At 38.1% G+C, this 13536-nt stretch overlaps 1 protein-coding gene across 1 annotated transcript; it reads right to left on the reverse strand.

The window, feature by feature from the left end:
* Positions 1–4143: 4143 nt before the first annotated feature.
* LOC141620503 (uncharacterized) lies at positions 4144–5992 on the reverse strand. Its single transcript, XM_074437356.1, has 3 exons — positions 5090–5992; positions 4839–4923; positions 4144–4271 (listed from the first exon to the last, which is right to left on the reverse strand). The coding sequence occupies exons 1-3, from the start codon at positions 5990–5992 to the stop codon at positions 4144–4146; spliced, it is 1116 nt and encodes a 371-aa protein (XP_074293457.1).
* Between the last annotated feature and the right edge of the window lie 7544 nt (positions 5993–13536).

The raw sequence follows: 13536 nt of genomic DNA on the forward strand, positions 1-13536 counted from the left end.
CTCTGTAAGGCTTGTTTAGGTCTCAACCATTCATATCCACTTCTAATTGAGTATCCCTTAGGATCCTCAGACCATTGGTCATCAATGTATGCTGGCTTCATGATCTCTTTTACTCTACAGATACACTTCCATGCCCATGACACATCATTTGGTGGAGAGTAGGTATGCCAGTCCTTATTCTTGATGTAAATCTGATTGACCCATCTGATCCATAACCTATCAGCTTTGCCATAAATCCAATTCACCAGTTTTACAACAGTGGCAGTATTCCAAAGTTCAGCCTGCTTGATGCCTAAACCTCCTTCATCTTTTGGTAGTGTAACCTTGTCCCATGCTATGAGAGGGACCATGTGATATTCAGCACTGCTTCCCCATAAATAATTTCTGCATATGGCCTCTATCCTCCTAATTACTCCCTTAGGTATCAAAAAGATACTAGCCAAATAAGAGTAAAGAGTGTTAAGGACTGAATTGATAAGAACAACCCTCCCAGCATAGATAAGCTTTTTGGCACCTAGGCTCCTTATTCTATTCACCATTTTTTCAACAAGAATGTTGCAATCTTTCTTGTTCAACCTACCTACTTGAATTGAAACTCCCAAATATCTGAATGGCAATGTCCCCTCTGCAAAACCAGTAGCCTGTATGATATCTGCCTTTAGAGAAGCAGACATGTCATTAAAATACACCTCAGATTTGGTATTATTCATAGTAAGACCAGTAGCTTTAGAGAAAGAGGAAAAAGCCATGATTAAGAGCATGATTGACTGAGCATTTCCCTTACAAAACATTAGTAAGTCATCAGCAAACATAAGGTGGTTGAGTTTTAGACCCTTACATAGAGGATGGTATTGAAACGGCCATCTGTCTGTAGCATAATTGATCATTATTATAAGGTAGTCCATGCAGAGAGTAAAGATCAGAGGTGACATTGGGTCTCCCTGCCTTAGACCTCTTTGGCCTTTAAAATAACCAAAACTATTTCCATTCAAGCATAAAGAGAAGGAGGTGGATTTCACACAAACCATTATTCTCTGAGTGAATCTATCAGGAAAGCCAAGAGCCTTGAATAATTTTTCAACAAATCCTCACTCCACAGTATCATAGGCCTTCCTGTTGTATAATTTTACAATATCTTGACAAATTAACACATTCTCTATAATTGACCTCCCTTTAATGAAAGCTCCTTGATTTTCACCTACAATGTCAGGTAAACCCAAAGAGAGTCTATTACAAATAAGCTTAGAGATCACCTTATAAATCATGTTACAGCAGGCAATAGGTCTGAAATGCTTTACTGATGTTAGTCTGTCACACTTAGGGATCAAAGTAATATTGGTGGCATTCAGTTGATTCAACAACTTTCCAGTGTCAAAGAAGTCCCTGATAGCCTCACAAACATCAGCACCAATAATATCCCAACTTTTCTTGAAGAACCCACTGGTGTACCCATCTGGACCAGGTGCTTTGTCAATAGGTATGTCAAAGAAAGCTTTCTTAATCTCTTCATTGGTAATAGGAGAATTCAGAATCAGGTGATGGTCCTGACTGCAGAACTTTCCCATACTGATCACTTGAGCCCTGACTGGTTCAGTAGATTTACTGCTTCCCAAGAGCTGCTTGTAGTAATGTAAGAAGGCATCTTGGATACTTTGGCTTTCCACACAGCTCTTTCCATACTGGTCCTCAATTTGGGTAACTTTATTAAGAGGGCATCTTTTCTTGATAGCTCCATGGAAATAAGTTGTGTTACTATCCCCATCCTCCATCCATTTGATTTTAGCTTTCTGCTACAGGAAACTGGTTCTGGCCTTACTGAGAACTTTTAGGCTCTCGGAAATCTGGATCTCTTTTTTAATCAAAGCAACATTCTGGGGATCCTTTTCTATCTGTAAGTGGGCATCAAGCAAATCCTTCTCTGCTATGCTGGCTTTATTTTCAATATCAGAGAAGCACTCCTTGTTTAACTCCTTGAGTTTGACTTTAAATTTTTTAACTTTTTCACCACATTAAACATTTTATAACCAGGATAATGTTGTTGCCATTCCTCTTGCACTTTGGATAGGAAAGAAGGGGCATCTCCCCACATATTGAAGAATTTGAAGCTATTTCTCCTACCTGAGTCCAGTTTGACATTACTCACAGTACAAGGGTTGTGGTCAAACAGTCCAGCAGGATGAAAATGAGCAATCATATCAGGAAAATAATTGAACTACTCTTGGTTAGCCAAACATCTATCAAGCCTGCTGTAAACTCTAGTCATAGGATCCTACTTATTGCTCCAAGAATAAAAAGCACCAGTGCCAGGCAGATCAATCATCCCACAGTTAGCCAGACACTCAATAAATTCATCCATATCATCTTGCTTAGTGTTGCCACCTAACCTCTCTGCAGGATTGATAACAGTATTGAAATCACCAGCAAGGAGCCATGCCCCTTGCCACTGATTGCCAATCAGCTCCAGTTTCCTCCACAAATCCCTTCTATCCACACCCTCATTAAAAGCATAGACCATAATAAGGTAAAATTGCTGCTGGGTGATCCTAGATGTTACACTAGAATGAATGTATTGGGCATCATATTGTAACACCTGCACATCAAATAAATTGGGCTTCCATAACAGCCAAACTCTAGCTCCCTTGTGATAATTTGTATTTGTTGTAACACTCCAGCCATCAAGCATAGTACTAGATATATTACTCACATTTGCACCACTTATTTTTGTTTCAACTAAACCAAATAAACCAACATCTTTATTATGAATAAACCATTTGACATTATTTTGTTTATGTACACTATTTAGACCTCTAACATTCCAAAAGCCTATATTATTCATAATTATGTGGTGAGTTTGGGTTTCCAGTTTGACCTATACCATCCCTGGGGATCACAGTAGTCACACTTCCCACTGCAGCATCCTTAAAAGATTTCTCAAGAGTAATACCTGTAGAAGAGACCAATCTTAGAGGAGAAGACATAGGAGTGTGTTCTCCCTCAACAGGCACACCAGGAGTCTGTGTAGGGGCAGTTTGCTGTGTGGGAGCTTGGACTAATGGCTTAGCCACAGGCTTCCATATTTTCTTTATAACAACTCGCTTCTTCACATCATTGGAGCTAGCCGTGCACTTTGCCTACTCATGTCCAATCCCTTTGCATTTGGAGCATATAATTGGCATTCACTCATACTCCACATCCAACATCACTACTTTACCATTTTCATCCAAAACTTTTACTTTATTAGGAAATTTCTGACCCACAGATACTTCAATCATCACACGAGCAAAACCCAATCTAGTTTTATCAATAGTTGCTTGATATGCTTTTTGAAAATTTCCCACCAAACCAGCAATTTTAGGCAAACATCGTCCCCAAAATTTCAGAGGCAGGGCATGTATTCTAATCCAAGTAGGCACATCCTTAACATTTTCCTTGGTAAGTTCCACATTTTCATCCCAAGGACGAACAATGAGCGGCTTATTATGAAACATAAAATATCCTGCTTGAAGAATAGTCTCTCTATCTTTGCTATCCTTGAACCTTACCAAGAAAATACCATTAGGAATGAATGATACCTTATTAATACTATGTTTCTGCCAAATTCGGTGAATGAAGCCATTCAGAACCTCCCATGGAGGGTTTACCCCCAGCACGAAACAGTAAACAACATTATTCCAATAATCAATCTCATCTTTTGTGTCCTCTTGCGTAACTGAATTAGATCCTCTGTTTCAACATCCTTCACCACGGATTTCTTTCCTCTTTTGGTGATCCAGATGGAGTTTTCCTCCAACTCTTCATCAGCAACTTCATCAAAAGGCAAACCAGGGTTTCCTGTGATTTCCTGCATGGATTTCGTTTTCAGCACGTCCTCCTCTGAAGGCCCTGGTTTCTTTGTCCCAACACTCTTTGCACTACTCTTTTTTGCAGTCTTAACCATGGGTAGTCTACTAGCTTTCTTGCTCTTTGTCTTACTCGAAGAATTTATCGCCATGGTTGAGAATCAAAGAAGAAGAAGATGCACTGGAAATCGCCTACGAAGGGTTCGTTAGGGTTTCTCTAGGGCACATCAATAATTATTCAATTAGTTTGAATTCACATCCAAAAGAGAAAATTTTGTTTTCATAACAACAAAATAGGTATTCGTTACCTATGTATCTGACTAACTATAAGGACACTCTTCTTCTTTGACTTTTTCTTAGTCGCATGACAAGCCAAAAACTCGTAGTTGACTAGATTAAGACCATCCCTGGATGATGTTATAAGTCCTACATCTACACATAGTTGAAGAGCAATTGAAGAATATGGAGATCAAATGGTGAAAAAGAAAACAAACTTATAATAAAGAAGTATTAATGAATGATTAATTTACCAGGCCGAACAAGTAGAGCACACATTCGATCGAACTCCAAACCATTAATTGCAATAAAAAAGACGATAGCTTCATAATTGTATACAAATAATATAGGGAAAATATTTACAATAACTCAAGATTAAGATTTAATGGGTAACCCAAACAAGTACAAGATTCCAACTAACCATTCCTTGATATCTTGAATCTATTCGGCCTTTTATCAAATAGATTTTATTTTCAAGCTCCTAATCTGCAAATAAAAGTTGGAAACTGATGATTGTATTGCCAAAAGTTATTGTTAATTTAGGGAAAATTACGACAACAATATAAGAACCATACATTCCAGTACATTTGTTCTTGATTGAATAATTAGTTGAAAAAGAACTACTTTGTTATGCCACCATGGAGTTTCCTTCAAAAACTATAGAATAAAAATCGAAAAAGGTAACTATACAAAGTTTGTAATTAACACTCATGGTGCCATTACCAAACCAGACTAACATAAAGACGGGCCATCGAAACCCATCTAAACCAAGTACTCTGGTAAATGCAAGCCCAAAGAGAACTTGCACCTACCGAACCGAAAAACAACAACAAAACCATATATCTATATCAGCTTATTACAACAAAATCAAAAACACCTAGACAATTCCCACAAAACCTAGATTGTAGGAGACAACAAATTCACCATTCCTAGCACATTCTTCTATGGATTCTCAAGAATTCGTTTATCCACACCTCATCTCCGTCATCCAGAGAGGAGCTGATGATATATCTGATGCGGCCTTTCATTTCCTTCACGATTTCGCGAGCCACTTTGTCAGGTTTAGTTAGCGTCAATTCAATCCTGCTCTGATTTCTTTGTCTCCATATGTGGTATGAGCACGCATTCAAGACGGCATTGGTAATCCCTTTCTTCAATTTACTCCCTTTCTGTTTCAATCTCCAATTCATGATGTCTTGGATAGGTAGCTCAATATGGATCCATTTGCTTACCTGTTTTAGGACCTTCTGACTATAGATGCATTTGTAGAATAAATGGTCATTGTTCTCAACACAACTCCCACAGATATGGCAGGTAACCTCATCACTAACCCCTAGTCTATGCAATTTTTTGTTCGTATTCAGGCTGTTGTGATGTTGTAGCCAAGTTAGGAATCCATGTTTCGGGATTGTCCACTTGTTCCAAACCAGACCAGACCAGTTCACCTTATCTCCTTTATTTCTAAAAAAATCATATCCTTTTGATATGGAATACTCTTTTCCTTTCTGACTGGTCCTGACTTGCTGTTCATAGGGATCATTCAGGAGAATTTTCATTTGCCAAATTTTCCTCCAATACCAACTAGAACTAGCAGTAGCAGAGTAATCTTGCCAGGCCCTTCCCTTGATGTATGTGTGGTTAACCCATCTGACCCAGAGGTGGTCAGACTTTAAAGCTATCCACCACACAAGTTTACCTACAGCAGCTTTGTTCCAGATTATATCATTTTTGAGGCCCAGTCCACCTTCAATTTTAGGTCTACAAACTTTGTCCCAAGAGACTAAGGGGGACATGTGAAAATCCACCCCTCCATCCCAAAAGAAATTCTTGCAAATAGCTTTAATTCTTGCAATCACCCCATTAGGTAGAATGAACATGAAAGCCAAATAGCTATGAAGGGTCTAAAGAACAGCTCTCACCAAAACCAATTTGCCAGCATAGGAAAGTTTTTTTGAACCAATTCCTCTAATTCTGCTTACTACTTTATCAATAAGTGGCTTGCAGTCACGAGCATTAAGTCTAGTGGTTTTGATAGGGACTCTCAAATACCTAAAAGGTAATTTCCCTTCCACAAGCCCTGAAATTTGCATAATCTCATTTTTCACATGATCTTTAACCCCATTAAAATATGCATTTGACTTTCCCTTGCTCATGTTTAGCCCTGAACTTTTGGAGAAGGTAGAAAAGGTCCTTAGGAGAACCATAATAGGTTGAACATCCCCTTTAAAAAACAGAAGAAGATCATCTTCAAACATTAAGTGAGTCAGTTTCATAGGCTTGCACAGAGGGTGAAATTTAAACTCATTGATCTGAGTTGTATGTGTCATCAGTCTAGTGAGATACTCCATGCATATAGTAAATAGTAGGGGGGATAAAGGGTCTCCTTGTCTCAATCCCCTCTTCCCATGAAAGAAGAAGTCCCACTCGATAGTGTCATAGGCTTTTTGGAGATCCATCTTAAAGAGACATCTTGGGGAAATAGCCTTTTTTTCATATAATTTGATAATGTCTTGGCAAATGAGTATATTCTCCATAATACTCATTCCTTTAATGAACCCTCCCCCCCCCCCCCCGATTCAAAAAGATCAAATCAGGTAGGACCTTAGCAAGCCTGTTGTATAAGATCTTAGATATACATTTATATATAACATTGCAGCAAGCTATAGGCCTGTATTGAAGGACAGAATCTAGTCTTTCCATCTTAGGAATTAGAGTGATTAAAGTGGCATTCAGTTGTTTAAGGAGACAACTAGACTGGAAAAAATCAATAATGGCTTGAGTCACTTCCTCTCTCACAATATCCCAACTATCCTTATAGAACTTGCTTGAGTAGCCATCTGGTCCTGGTGCCTTGTCATTTGGAATTTGAAAAATGATAGTCTTAATCTCCTCATGTGTAACAGGTTCCATCAATAGATGTGTGTGCTGGTCCGAGCAAGTTTTCCCTTTTTGAACAATGGCATAATTCACCCTTTTCATTTGATTGTTAGAACCCAAGAGCATTTTATAATAGTCAATAAAGGCTTGTTGAATACATGTCTCATCACTGTGCAATTGTTCCTTATGGTCCTTAATTTGTGTAATGAAGTTTCTTGTTCTCCTAGCTTTAATAACACCATGAAAATAAGCAGTATTCATATCCCCATCCATTACCCAGTGAGCCTTTGCTTTTTGTTTAAGAAATTCCATTTTAGCTGCATACCAAACCTTAGCTACCTGGATAGCCTCATACTCTTGCTTCAATAGACCCCCATCCCCTGGTTGTATCATTAGTTGCTTCTGAAGGAGAACCAGTTTAGTGTGAGCCAGGTCTGCATTATTCTCCACATATGAGAAACAAGTAGCTTATGTACAACTCCTTTAATAGGATTCAAGCGATCAATCCAACGATAATCTGCCACACATGATGTTAGAAACAATAATCAAAGACTAATGAGTATCATAATTCATTAGAAATATTAGTGACATGTTTATAAATAAAACTAGTCAAGAACCTACCTTGAGATCACCCATTTTTCACAATAGTTTGTCATAATGCTTTTGAATACTTCGGTTTCAGGTGATCGAATAAATCAACTTGGATCTATCCCCACAGAAGACTGAAATAGCAAGCCACAAAACAAAAGTCATAAAAAAAAAAGAAACATAAATGCACATCAGCTTCAAGTTCTCATTAATTTGATGTTGTTTATTAAACTATACTCCCTTAGACGCAGACCAAAGGTATCATGGTGAAAAATGTGTTATTTAAGAAAATGAAGTAAAAAGGAGGTTTAATAGAATGAACAAAATAATGAAAATTACAGCTAGAATCAAGTGGAAATTAATGAATTCCTTAAACAAAGGAATCCACTTGCACAATTCCTGCTTCCTTTTTTCGAAAATGAGTGATGTAGAGATAGAAAGAGAAAAGAGAGAAAAAAGAAGGAATTAATCGCGATAACAAAAATTAGGGTTACAATATGACAATTGCAAAAAAATCTGCAATTCGTTCTTCATCTTCACCAAAAAACCAAAAAAATAGTACTAATAATAAGTTTGATCTTCTTTCTTCTACAACACAAGAGGATTTCCTGCTCTTGCCAGAAAAGATGGCCCTTCAGAATCTGATGTTCAAAAGGAGAAAGCTATGGGGACGCTTGTTGAAATTATGCCGCTGTCGCTGGAGCCACTAGTGGAAGATGTGACGGAGGAGGACGATGATAGTGTGGAAGCCCCAGCTGTACTCGAACCTATTGCAGAAGGACCTGAATTACTGTAATTTACTGAAGCGGAAGTGCAGGTTGAACTGAACTACTGGCATAATTCTGTTTACTGTTTCATTTTGGGGACGAATCCGCCATGGGAGATTGTAGAGGGGTTTATCAGAAGACTCTGGGTCAATCATCAGGTAGACAAACTCTCTTTCCTTCCTAATGGTGTGTTTACGGTTCGGTTTAAGACTAAAGGTGCTATGGCGGCTGTTTTAAAGCAAAGTCATTTTTTATTTGATAATAAGCCATTAATAGTGAAACCTTGGACCCCTGAAGTAGAGCTGGTTAAACATGAAGTGAAATCGGTTCCTGTGTGGGTTAAACTACACCAATTGCCTCTCAAATTTTGGGGAAAAGGGATACCTAAAATTGTTGGGCTTTTGGGGGACTATATTAAATGTGATCCAGCTACTGAAGAGAAAACTAGAATTAGGTATGCTAGGGTTATGATTGAAGTCTCGTTTGGCAGTAACTTACCTGACAAAGTGAGATTTTTAGACGAGCATGGAGACATTGTTGAGGTGGCAGTGGAATATGAGTGGAGGCTAGTGGCCTGTGATGTTTGTCATGGTGTGGGGCATCTTGCTTCTGACTGTAGGAAAGCTCCTAAGAAGAAGACACATGCTCCTCCTCCTCAAAAATCAGCTGCTAAAGTTTGGAGGCCAAAAACTGTGGGGATAGCTAAACCACAACAGGACAAGGGTAAGGCAAAGGTGACCTCTTCTCCTGTTGTTGTGACACACAGTGGCCCTTCTGTGGAAATACAATTGCAGACTCCTGTGGTGTGGCATCCTACAGGTACTTACTCCTCTGGACCTACACCTATTCGACGTATAGTGCGTATGAGTAGGCAAGAGACCACTGAGGGTGCATGTAATATCAATACTTTTGGTCAGCAAACCTTCCTAGAAGCTTTAAATAAGTCCAATACACCCAAGGTAGGCATTGGGACAAGTGGTAGTGTTCCTCACCTTGTGGTGGGGAATGTATAACTTGGGCTTTTGGAATGTAAGGGAACTGAATAACCATACCAAATAGAGGCAGGTCAAATGGTTTATGCACATGAACAAGGTGGGTTTATTTGGTCTCCTAGAGACAAAGATTAAATCTTTGTCTCTGAATAGTCTTACTGGAATTCTTATGGATGGTTGGAGTATCTCAACTAATAATAGGTGGCACAAGGGGGGTAGGATTTGGGTTCTTTGGAATCCTACCATTTATCAAGTTGATTTTTGTGATTATTCTGCTCAATGCATCAACATGAGATTTCTGGAAATTGCTACTGGGAAAGTTTTCTTTCTGTCTATGGTTTATGGGTTCAATGATATTTACTGGTAGACAGGAGCTTTGGGAACAGATTGTACATTTTGCATCAAGGGTTAATGGACCATGGCTTGTCTGTGGAGACTTTAATACAATGTTATCTCATACTGAAAGATTAGGAGGTAGTTGTAGTGATGCTGAAATAGATGATTTTCAAACCTGCTTGTCTAAGTGTGGATTAGTTGATAGTCCTGCTATGGGTTCTTTATTCACTTGGAATAACAAGCAGGATATTACAACTGGAGTTTACAGTAGGTTGGATAGGGCATTGATCAATGGGGAGTGGGGACATCAGATGCATGATATGTTTGCTCATTTCCTACCTGAAGGTGATTTTGATCATACTCCATGTATTATGAAGAGTAGAGCTCAGCTTGTACATCATAAAAAACCATTCAAGTACTATAATATGTGGGGAAAAGCACCTCATTATCTCAATTCCCTTCTTAGCTGGTGGAATATGCAATTCAAAGGGACAAAAATGTTCTGTCTTGTGCCAAACTTGAACATTTGAAAGGCAAGTTTAGACAATATAATCAGGAGCATTTTTGTGACATTGAGAAGAGCTCTATTATGGCCTTGAAAAATCTGGAGTACATCCAAACCCAGCTAGCTGCCAACCCAGGGGATTTGTACTGGAGTACAAAGGAGCATCAGGCTTTAAATGAATACAAAGAATTGAAAGAAGCTTGTACCCTCTTTCTAAGGCAAAAAGCTAAGGCTAGTTGGATAAAGGATGGGGACTGCAACTCCAAATACTTCCATGGGGTTATTAAAAGCCATTTTTTGAGGAATCAAGTTTTGTCTATCAATGATACTAATGGTAAGGAACATGATGATCCTCATCAAGTTCAAAATGCTTTTCTGAACTATTACATCCAACTGCTGGGGACTGAAATCCAAACTGTTCCTGTTAATGCTAAGATCATCAAGAAAGGAGGGGTATGCACTGATACTCATGCTGCTATTTTGCTGAAGCCTGTGACTAATGAGGAGATTAAGGCAGCAATCTTTTCTATTCCTGATCATAAGGCACCTGGCCCAGATGGATTTTCTAGTGCCTTTTTCAAGGATTCTTGGAGTGTAATAGGTGGTGAGGTGTGTGATGCTATCAAAGATGTTTTTAGAACTGGTAAGCTCCTCAAATAGCTAAACACCACCATTCTTACTTTAATTCCTAAGTGTAAGATGCCCACCCATGTTACCCAATTTAGACCCATTGCTTGTTGCAATGTGTTATACAAGTGTGTTTCTAAGCTAATTTGTGCTAGACTTGCTGATGTTTTACCTGATATAATTAGCCTAAATCAGGGGGGGATTCATTAAGGGTAGGAGTATTATTGAGAATATACTTGTGTGTGAGGATCTTGTCAGGTTGTATAATAGACAATCTAGCTCACCTAGGTGTATGTTCAAGATGGACTTGATGAAGGTTTATGATTCTGTGAGCTGGAAATTTTTGAGAGAGTTATTAACTGCATTTAGGTTTCCTTGTCAATTCAAAGATTTGATTATGGCTTGTGTGACTAGTGCTTCATTCTCAATTGCTCTTAATGGTGATACCTTTGGCTTCTTTCCAAGAAAGAGAGGCCTTAGGCAAGGTGACCCTATGTCACCTCTTTTATTTACCTTGAGTATGGAATACTTGAGTAGAATTATCAAATGTGCTACTGAAAAGCTTCCATTCAATTATCACCCCTTGTGCAAAACAATGAAGTTAACCCATCTTATGTTTGCTGACGATCTCCTTTTATTTTGCAAAGGGAATGCACATTCCATTATGGTTTTGTCAAGAGCTTACTCTGCCTTTTCTGTAGCATCAGGTTTTAAGATGAATGCTCAGAAATCATGTGCTTACTTTAATGGTGCCAGTAATAGTCTCAGGAAGGAAATTCTCTCTGTATCTGGGTTTTTAGAAGGTAATCTGCCTTTTAAGTACCTAGGGGTACCAATTACTAGAGGTAGGCTGAAGAAAAAGGACTGTGGAGTGCTTATAGACAAGATACTGGAAAGGATCAGAAGTTTGGGAGCTAGAAATTTGTCCTATGCTGGAAGGCTTATTTTGGTGTCTTCTGTGCTTTCCACTATGCATAACTAGTGGGCTTCTATTTTTGTTTTACCTAAAGGAGTTCTTAATAGAGTGGATGCTATTTGTAGAAATTTCCTTTGGGAAGGAAACACTGAGTATAATAAAACCCCTTATGTTGGGTGCCATAAAGTTTGTGTCTCTAAGAGGGAGGGGGGCCTGGGCTTGCATCAAAGTTATAGTTGGAATGTGGCAATGGTTGGTAAACTTGTATGTGAAAGATCATAGATCCATATTAGACTCTCTAATGAAAATTAAATTATCTCATAATTTATCATTTTGGTGATCTATGTAACATGCATGCAAATATAAAAGCATAAAAATGAAAGTTTAAGGAAAAATAATTTCCTTACATTGAGAAATGGTAGTATTTGGGCACAACAAAGATCACCCATCTTGGTTGTTCTTGAGCTATTAAGAATGGCAAGATCATCCAATCTTCAAATTAGAAGAGCTCCTTTAAGTTGCACACAAGAACAAACCTCCAACTCATATGATTAATTTTAACTAGAAATTAACCATATAACCCTTGAATATTATGTAAATAATACTAACACTCTTAGTATTTATTTTGTTTTACTAACAATCTTAGTAAAAATGATGCTTATGATTTTTAGAGAGATAGACAAATTATTTTTCACATGCGAAAGTGTGCAAGTGAAGTAGTATGAAAATAAACAACAATTGGAGTGTATAAGGGGGAAAGTGGCGGGTGGAGTGAGATGGAGTGAGGGAGTCAACTTGTTATATTTTTTTGTCCAATATTTATCACATGCACATGATCATATGACAATATTATGGAAAAATAACAAGCAAAGTGAAATGATTATAATCATCCACTACACTCCATTTACACGGTCCAATTGTCCCATTTACGGGTCCATTTTGGTTCTAATATTTGTCGCACAAATACATGTAAATTTTATTTAAACATCGTACTATGTTTAAATACTTCCCGATTAATATCGTCTAAAACACTCCGTAAATATACTTGTACCGCTACACATATATTTTTACGTACCAATACTAATCAAATTAGTCAATTAGTACTAATTTAATAATTAACTGCTTAATCATTAATTCCCGTCTCAAATAATTATTTATTCAATTATCGCATAATTAAATAATAATTTCCGCGCCTCGAGTTCACAACTCGATATCTCTCTAAATCAATTTGATCGACTAACCTTTTAGTCATTTTATCAAGGGACTAATTTAAACTGTATCTCATACAATTAATTACCTTTCGTGTTGGGGCTCGTTCCTTTAGGTGTGACCGAAAGGGATCAGCTGAACACCGCCGTCTCACGACAGTAACGTCAAACCCTAGTTGGCCAACCGTTACCGATATACGTTGATCAGCTGACTAGTATTGCCAATGAATATCCCATGCATATTCCTTAATGAGATTTAATAATATTATCATGCACTATTGTGGAGGACAAAACTCCAACAGTATGGTGGTTATTTAGTCAACATGACAGGCTGTGGGTTCAATGGGTGAACCACATCTACATAAAAAATTCTACCTGGTTAGATTATAAACCTGCTTCTGATGTCACTTGGTACTGGAAGAAAGTTTACAGTGTGAAGGAGACTATCAAGGAGGGTTTTTTGGATGGTAAGTGGTGTATTGGTGTGGGGGATTATACTGTCAGGAGTTGTTATGAATGGGTAAGAGAGAAGAGGCCTCAGGTGGACTGGTATAGAGCTGTCTGGTGCCCTCTGGCAGTTCCTAAGCATTCTTTTATTGCTTGGA

The sequence above is a fragment of the Silene latifolia genome, chromosome X (assembly GCF_048544455.1).
Source record: "Silene latifolia isolate original U9 population chromosome X, ASM4854445v1, whole genome shotgun sequence".
Taxonomy (NCBI): Eukaryota; Viridiplantae; Streptophyta; class Magnoliopsida; order Caryophyllales; family Caryophyllaceae; genus Silene; species Silene latifolia.